The sequence below is a fragment of the Ceratotherium simum genome, chromosome 27 (genome assembly GCF_057802395.1).
Source record: "Ceratotherium simum simum isolate JZ-2026a chromosome 27, ASM5780239v1, whole genome shotgun sequence".
Classification (NCBI taxonomy): Eukaryota; Metazoa; Chordata; class Mammalia; order Perissodactyla; family Rhinocerotidae; genus Ceratotherium; species Ceratotherium simum.
The window spans coordinates 11,641,678-11,650,708 of record NC_141926.1 but is presented as its reverse complement, the minus strand read 5'-3'; the positions used below and the strand labels follow the sequence as shown (position 1 = coordinate 11,650,708).

The following is a 9,031-nucleotide window of genomic DNA, read 5'->3' as shown; positions in this document are numbered from 1 at the left end:
AACGTATTGTCCCGAATTACCAACACTTTATGCATGCTTTTCTTACAAAGGGGTCATAGGCCATGGAAGATTTTCCTTCTCTCTCTCATTCATGTGGTCACCCCGCCAGGTCTGGGAGGAGGAGTCTAATTGGAAGGGATGTCCATATGCCATGCAGAGCCCAAGAGAGACCATGGCTCCTTCTGAAAGTGATCTGCCCTGAATCTCTCCCTCTGCAGGAAGCATTTATCACATGCCATGTCCCTGATGGGCAGTCCTTCTCCTGGATCCCACCCTTACTTCATCCCCTACCACACTATGTCTGGCCGGGATTACCTGCCTCTCTCCCTGCTCCTACAAGACCCTGGCTACCCCCAGCTTTGCTCTTATTGTCCTGCCCTGTAAGTCATCCCTTGACATTGTCTTCACCAGGAGACTGTGTTTCTCTGTATCTCTGGCCCTAGCACAGTGCATGCGGCTTTGCATGTCTGACAGAATAAGCAATGTATATTTAGTCTTTGTCCTTGGTTCCTAGCACAGAGCTTCTAAAATGCCTAGAATTTCCTGAGTGATAGGAGCATCTTTTATTATTCATGCGCTCCTTTCAACCACACCTGAGTTTACGCTAATAAGGTGACTCTTGGTGGTCCCCTAGATAGCTGTAGGATGGGGACTGGTTGCCAGAGGAGCCAACCCTGTGATTAGACGGTTGGAACTTTCAGCCCCATCCCCCAATCTCCAAGGAAGGGTGAGGGGCAGGAGATTGAGTTAATCGCCAATGGCCAATGATTTAATATGCCTACATAATGAAGGCTCCATGAAAATCCCTAAAAAAATGGGATTCGGAAAGCTTCTGAGTTGGTGGACACGTGGAGGTTCTTGTGGTGGGTGGTGACCCCAGAGAAGGCATGGAAACTCCATCTCCTTCCCCCATAGATCTCTTCCATCTGGCTGTTCCTGAGTTGTGTTCTTTATAATAAACTGGTAATCTAGTAAGTAAAGTGTTTTCCTGAGTTCTGTAAGCCGTTCAAGCAAATTATTGAACCCGAGGAGGGGTTCAGGGGAACCCCCGATTTATAGTCAATTGGTCAGGAGTGCAGTGACAACCTGGGACTTGAGACTGGCATCTGAGGTGGAGGTAGTCTCATGGCACTGAGCCCTTAAGCTGTGGTCTCTGCACTCACTCTGGGCAGTTAGTGTCAGAACGGAACTGAATTGTAGGCCACCCAGCTGGGGTCTGGAAAGTTGGGGGATTGATTGCTGGTATGGAAAATCCACATATTTGGTGTCACAAGTGTGAGTAAAAACAGCTCAGAATGCCCTTAAAAAGTGTCTGGGGAATCATATGAGCTCAAGAGAAGAACTATGTGCACTCTGCCAATATAAAGTGTTACTTTGATAGGGCTGCTACAAAAAGATGAGGTCAAGACAAAGAGCAGAGAAGAGAAGGAGGGAAAGAAAAAGGGGTTATAAGTCGGCGCTTGGGAAGCATTGTCAATACAACTAAATGTGTGGCTTTTTCCCCTCCTCACCTTTGAGCACTCACCACCACCCATTCTGTAGTTATGAATATACTGTCATATAGCATCTCTTGCCTAACTTTTGTATTTGTAGTTAACCTTGTACAATTTATGTCTAAGCTACCTGAGAGGAAGCTGTCTTAGCTTTATGTAGCAAAACATTGTGCACAAAGTAGGTGGTGAGTACGTTAGCTTACTGATTGATTTAACTAGAGTTATAGAAAATGAAAAAGAAGTGAAAGGCTCACAAACATGTAAGCTCTGTCTCTTGGTTTCTGTGACAATGTTTTATTGTGGTGGAGCCCATCCCACACTGAGCATTAATCCCTCACCAGGCTCAATGAAAGAAGTGGCCCGTCGTCTGGTGAATGCTGCACATTATATTAAAAGCTTCCGGTAACCTGGGTGTCCAGAAGCCTGTTGGACTTCCTTTCGTCCACCATTGCCCAAGCTTGCTTGGCTGAGAACTTTCATTCTTTAAGTCAGACCTTATATCATTCCGGGTGCAATCAGGAGACAGACACCCCACAATAAGCCGCAGATGTCTAATGTACAGAAGTGCTAAACTATGAGAGGGAAGAAGCTATAAAGATGTAAAGAGAATGCTACAGGTGCCCAGGGCTGAAGGAGAGTGCCCAGCGAAGGACAAACTCTGAAGGGGGTCCCCTCCCTAGGGCTGGGGTTCAGACCTGGTTGGAGGAGGTGTGGTTGCAGCCACTGGGTGGAGCGGAAGTTCGTGGGGCTGCCTGAGTGAGAGCTGGGCCACAGTCTTCCGACAGTGGGAAACAATTTCCCAGGGCACAGGAGAGCCAAGGTTGATGGTTGAGGGCAGGGGGAACAGGGATACCGCTGTCCCTGTGAGGCCAGGAAGGCTGTTTCTCATGGCCTTCCTGATGGGGATACCATGCACCTGAGCCTGCATGCTGCCCTGCCAGCTAGCAGGCTCCCAATGCCCCAGTGGCCCCACATGCCTGCCTGATCTGGACACAGTAGAGCCCAGGCCTGGCTTCACCTGCCAGTGAGCGGGATCCTGTGAACTCTGAACTCCACGAGGCACAAAGGACTCGCCTGAACTCTGTGCCGAGAGGCTTGGCCAAACTGTAGCCTGGCTTCCACCTGCACTAGGCCGTGTCCATAAAGGTGACCCTAGACCCATGCTGAGTCTTTCCTCAAGAAAACACAATTCTACCAAACCACGAAATGTACATTGTCTCACAACATACACCTTGTATACAACCCACCTTGCCAAACCATTTTCAATAATTCTCCACCTACCTTCCTCTAGAATCTTCCTCTTCCACATAGCCCGAAGTTCCTTATTGTTCCTTCTCTTTTCTCTTTTTACAAACCTCAGTCAGCTTTGTCCCAGGTGGAGTGGAGCTCAGTCTACACTGGAGTCTCCCTCCCCTACTGCCCTCGTCTGAATACGATCTGTCTTGCCACCTTTATTGAGTGTCCAGTGCTGGTTTTTCTTCGACACTTTGTCTTAGTCAGCTGGGGCTGCCATAACAAAATACCATAGACAGTGGGCTTACACAACAGACGTTCATTTCTCACAGTTGTGGAGGCTGGGAAGCCCAAGATGAAGGAGCGGACACGCTCAGTGTCTGATGAGGACTCTTCCTGGTCTGGCGCCTTCTTGATGTATCTTCGCGTGGCGGAGAGAGGGCTCTGGTGTCTTTCTTCCAATGAAGACACTCATCCCATCATGGGGGCTCCACCCTCACAATCTCATCCAAACCTAATCCCTCCCAAAGATCTCCCCTCCAAATACCACTACAATGGGAACTAGGGCTTCAACATATGAATTTCGGGGGGGACACAAACCTTCAGTCCATAGAACACTACCAGCACCCTGATTCCCCTACCTGACGTCCACCAGCCTCACTGGCCTCTGTCCTGAACAGTTTTCATCATGGGTGCAGTGCACACCAGACTACGCGTCACCCTGCCAGTGAGTGGGCCCCCTACTCTCTGACTCTCTCTGCGCCCCTGCCCACCAGCCTCAGCTCTCCTGTGCCCTGGGAAATTGTTTCTTGCTGCCCGGAGACTGTGGCTCAGGTCTGGCCCGGGCAACCCCGCAAACTTCTCCACCATCCTTTGGCTGCAACCACACCTCCTCCAACCATGTCTGAACCCCAGCCTTGGGGAGGGGACCCCCTTCCAAGTCTGTCCTTCCCTGGACACTCTCCCTCAGCCCCGGAATACGCTTTAGAGTTCTCTTTATATCTTTGTAGTTTCTTCCCTGTCACAATTTAGTAATTCTTTATATGAAACTTCCTCTGTTCAAATGACTGTGTGGTTTGTCTTGCCTTAGTTTGTGGGTGTCAGCATAGAAGCAGCATAAGATGTGGGGGTACAGAGGATGGGCAACAGGCAGGTGAGATAACGCATGTATAACTCTCAGTGCCTGCTCCATACCAAGTCCTTTCATTTTAGCTTTTATTATTTTTAAATGAGTATTTTTTTTAGCACATCTGTAGGAGGCTGGGCAAGGAGAGAAGGCATCTAAGGAAATAATGTCTGAACTACTTTTTTGGGCATACGGGCGGAAAGGGAGCCATCAGGGCCAGGGCTGGAAGCTCGCCCACCTCCCACGGTTGTTATAAGGACTGAAATGAGATCAAAAGATAAACGTACTTTGTAAACATAGAGAGAGAGACTGTAAACAGTAATAATCCAACTAACTTTGCTTGCTGGAAGTAGACCTTAAGAACAGCTAATTCTCTTATTAAATTCCATGCTTATTATATTTTCTGGGAACTGGACATTTCCACCAGAAGAAAGTGCCTAGTGAAAATCACTAGGACCTACCATCCCAAATGAAACAGCACCCACTGTAAATAATTGACACACTAGTGTATGTATCATTCATTCATTCAGCAAATATTTATTGTGTGTTTTGCAAGGAATGGGTCATGTCAAAATTAGTAAGATGTTGTCCTTATTCTTAAAATAATATTCTCATGGATCGGTGGGGGAAACGGACTGTAGACCAATATTTGCAGTATTAAGTATAAATGCTCTAATAGATGGACTAGTTTTCAGGTGCCTCTTGGAAGCACCCACCTTCCCCCCTCCCTCTTCCCTGTACCCACTCTACAGAGATTTGGTTAAGTGTGGTACCAGCCTTCCGAGGACCTTCGTGACTTTTCGATAGTTTAGCTGAAACTAATGTAACACCAAACTTAAACCAGACTACAGCATTTCTGTCCACAACATCCCATGTCTGCCCACTGCTTCAACTCCACGGGCCACTCTGGGAAGAGCTGGGTAAATACTAATAAGTGTTTAGTCTCTGAATTCTTTCTTTAAATCATTTTTTAAAATCTTGTGATAATTATATCACACCAGACAATGATAATGCAGCTGAGCCAGTTAGAATTTTATTTGGAATAGATGTGTTCCAATCACCCAGGAAAGCTCTGGCAACCTGGAGTTGATTGGGTACAAATCCTGGTACCATCAGCCACAAATCCCCAGAGGAGCCATTCCTGGAAACAGCTAACCGGATCCATTCTGCATTGATCTTAAATCATTTCCATTTCAGAGGAAGGCCCTTATCTGATCTGATCTCCTAATCTTGGAGGAAACTTACCATAGGGACCAAGAAAGAAAAAGTGTCTGGAATGTTGGGAATCAGCTTGCTCTGTTCCTGTCTCCACCAGGGTTGGTGGAACATGCAGATCTCTTCCCCACTCCCTGAACTGAACACTTACGCTGTGGTGCTGGCACGTTCTCTATTAGTCCAACTACATGGGGTTTGCCAAGGCAGGGGTTAATTGCTCTGTGCTTGAGCATTTTAGATTTTGAAGAAAAAATCCATAATACTTGTAACTGTGTCCCACCAATCTTGCTCAAAATGGAGCCTATACAGATGTAGTTCCCATCCAAGAACACATCTGCCAGGCAAACTCTCAGATCAGCTCTCCAGACCGTGGGTGAAGTTGGATCAAGCAACAGTTAGGTGGCCTGGAAAAATGTCCTTGGATCTCATGTAACTGTGTCTGGGTGTCAATGGGAAGACAGTGGCTCTTCCTCCCTAGAAAACACCTTTGGAGCCAGTCTCTGAACCCCTTGTCTAACATGACAAGCCCTCCTTGGGGTTTCCATAGCAGTTTATTGACAGAGTCAGGGGTTGGGGATTAAATAGAACAGATTTCACTGAATGCTCTTTGAGAGGTCAAGCAACGAGAAATCTCATAAGTGATCAGTGAGCCGACATGAGAAGCATACAAAATCTGTTTTCCCTATAAATACAAAAGTCCTATAAATATAAAAACTTTGATGAAAGAAATATCTCAACTTACCAGATCACATAACTTCTCTTTTCAAATTCCACTCCAAAGCCCACTTCCTTTAGGAAATTATTTATCCAGTGGTATCATTTAGGATATTTTTGGTTGAGGGGGACAGAAAGCCTATCTCTAATGGACTTAACAAAGGGAATTTATTGGCTCACAAACTAAAACAGTCCAGTGGTAAATCAAGATTTGGGGCACAGTTTGATCAGGACTCTAGTTTCTGGAATTGTCTCAGCTCTCCTCTCTATGTTGGCTTTTGCCCTCAAATTGGCTTTTCTCATGGTGGCAAAATGGCTCCAGCAATTCCAGATCTGTGTTTAACACCATCCAGAGTGAGAGAGAGTTTTTGTGTCCCAGAATTCCCCTTTAAAGTCTTTCAGGTCATTCTGATGGGGTCGGCTTACTTAGGTCATGAGTCCATCTTGGACCAGATCAGTGAAGCCGGGAGATGAAATGCACTGATTGGATTAACCTAGGTCTCTTATTTCAGCCCGTGAACTGGTAGTAGTTTCAGCTCCCTTAGAGCCATATTGATCCCCAAACACAAATTAGGGGCTGTTGGATTAAGCAAGGGGGAAATGCATGCTGGGAAAGCAACCAACAGGAGAGGATCGTATCTTCAGATTCACTTAAGTTCTAACCTTTCACTCCCATTTTAATGCATTCTGCATTCTTATTAACTAAGGAATACATTTTGTCTATCTTTGTGTCTTCTATTTTGTCCTTCTCTATAAGCATCCCAAACAAATGGATGAAGCCCAGCCCTAACTATATAAACAAACCAACGTCTCATTTTGTTGGAGAACCTGTGAGAGGATGATGTAGACAATATGAAAAGAAAAATACTTGGAAGTCTATCTCATCTTCCAAAAACAAAAGCTTGGGGTTTAATTTTGACCTTTATGAAATCACAGGGCTGGTTGTCTACCACTGTCTTCAGACAGGGAAAAAATATTTCATTTGTAGTCCAGGGAACATCTCCAAAAGCCAGACCGGTTGAACTTCACAGAAGTTGGAACAAAATATAATTTTTCTCTTTGCCTGCTGAAAGTCACTTGTAGAAATTCAGCTAATCACAATTGCTCTAAATTAATCAGTCATCTAGGCAAGATCTTATTTCTTTTTTAGGCAGAGGCGAGTATATAAGTAACTGATATTTGTAAAACATTTGAGTGAATCATACGATGGCTAATGTAACAAAACCCAAAAGCGACTGTTCTGTCTACATGAAAAACTTGAATCTCATGGACTTGATTCAGAGCACAAGTCATCAACTGTTATGCAGATGGGTTCTCCTGTAGAACAAGTTAATACAGCCATTGCTTACAGACAAATTGCCAGTGGACTAGTTGTTTCCTGTTCCACAGTAGCATCACCACCACCACCATCAACATTAACCACTCCAACACCAGCATCATCAACATCACCCATCAACCCATTACCACTACCACTACATCAACCATCACCACCACCACCATCAACATTAACCACTCCAACATCAGCATCATCAACATCACCCATCAACCCATTACCACTACCACTACATCAACCATCACCACCACCACCATCAACATCAACCACCACCAACACCACTAATATCAACACCACCATCAACATACACCACCACCACCATCAACATCAACTGCTACCAACAACAACACCACTAGCAGCAACCATCACTACCATCACCACGAACCCCAATACACCATCAGCATCAATCATCATCTCCACCACAACAAGGCTTATGTTCACATATTTATTTTACTTTTCAAAATACATTCATGTGCACGATCTCATTAGCTCTTATCTACTTTGTAAGATTGGCAGAACTGGCACCACTATTCTCACTTTGTCCGTATGGAAACTAAGGTCCAGAGAGGTGAAGTGGTGTGTGCAAGGACATCAAAGTGGTCGATAATCAAACCCAGACTAGAGTTTGGTTCTTCTGACTCCAAAACTAATACTTTTTCTCCAGTGGACCCCACCTTCTCAATGAAAATGAAGAACCTCTGAATAACTTCTGATATTAACAACTTTGGTTGTATATTCCAGTCAAAGTCTTTAGAATGAATGGTCCTTTGGGACCAGATATTCCAACCCTCGTGTGTTCCAGGTGAGCCACTAGCCTTTCAAAATTCATGTGACCCCCTAGAAGTTGAGTTTTCATCCAGGGCATTAAACTCCAAATTCAGCCTTCTTTCCATGACAAGAGGCCTTCTTCAGGTATACCTCAGAGTTGCCTAGATTCCTCTGAGAACACTGGGTACCCCACACCCTTCCCTGGAGCACAAGCTTTTCCAGTGAAGGGTGAATATGACTAGAAGCTGCGGTCCCTGCTCTCTCTTCAAAGTGCCAGAAAGCCTAGAAGGAAACAGGATGCCGGCTTTTGGTTACACCCCCATCGGCCAGGAGCGCCCATGGCTCGGACGCTCTTCCAGCCCCACTCAAGGGCTCCACTCTTCTCTCAAGGTTCCAGGTAAATCCAAAGCTGCTCCCCCTGCAAGAAGTTGGCCCCTATGGAGGCCCGCTTGCCTTGACTTTCAAGGGATCCCTTGGATTTCGGTTCGGGGCCCGCTGTTTCCACACTTTGGCCCCAGGCTGGCCTGGTTGGGCTGCACGACAGCTCTGTTGCTAATGGTCAGTGTGGAGCATTTGGCTGCCTTGCTCTGGAGCCCTTTCTTTTTGAGTTCAGAAGTCAAATTTGAGTAATAAATATCTTCCAAGGACTTATCATTCTTTCTAAGGATGTTGCTGGCCAATAGGAAAAGGAAAACCACTCCATAGATGCCAAAGATGGTGAGGATGTACCAGGTGGCACTGGTCCCATCTGGAAGCTTCAGGACCCTGGTAGAATTGGTGCTGTTCTTCCCTTCCATGTGGGCCCTCAGCAGGTGCCCAGAGCAGGGCTGGCCTGGGTCTAGTTGGGGCCTCCCGGAGAGTCCACTTGATCACTGAGAAACAGAGAGGTCCAGATGAGACCCACCATCCATGGTTGAGGGCTGCCTGGCCAAGCCAATGACAGTGTGTCCTCACATCAGTGGGAACATGGGACTGCTTAAAGAGGCCCTCTTTGTTGAATGGGCAGGAGCCTGACAATATATATGTCAATATATTCTTAAAAATCAAAAGAATTCAAGACATCAAGTTCTTGAATAGGAGATGCAACATCATAAAGATGTCAATTGTCCCTAAAATAATCTATATAAGTAACAAAATTGCAATAAAAAT

General features: G+C 45.8%; 1 protein-coding gene across 1 annotated transcript; it reads right to left on the bottom strand.

Moving 5' to 3' along the window:
* Positions 1 to 8,343: 8,343 nt before the first annotated feature.
* SMIM34 (small integral membrane protein 34) lies at positions 8,344 to 8,793 on the bottom strand. The gene is made up of 2 exons (XM_087417857.1): positions 8,787 to 8,793; positions 8,344 to 8,720 (listed from the first exon to the last, which is right to left on the bottom strand). Exons 1-2 carry the CDS (start codon positions 8,791 to 8,793, stop codon positions 8,344 to 8,346), a joined length of 384 nt encoding a protein of 127 aa, XP_087273983.1.
* Positions 8,794 to 9,031: the final 238 nt, after the last annotated feature.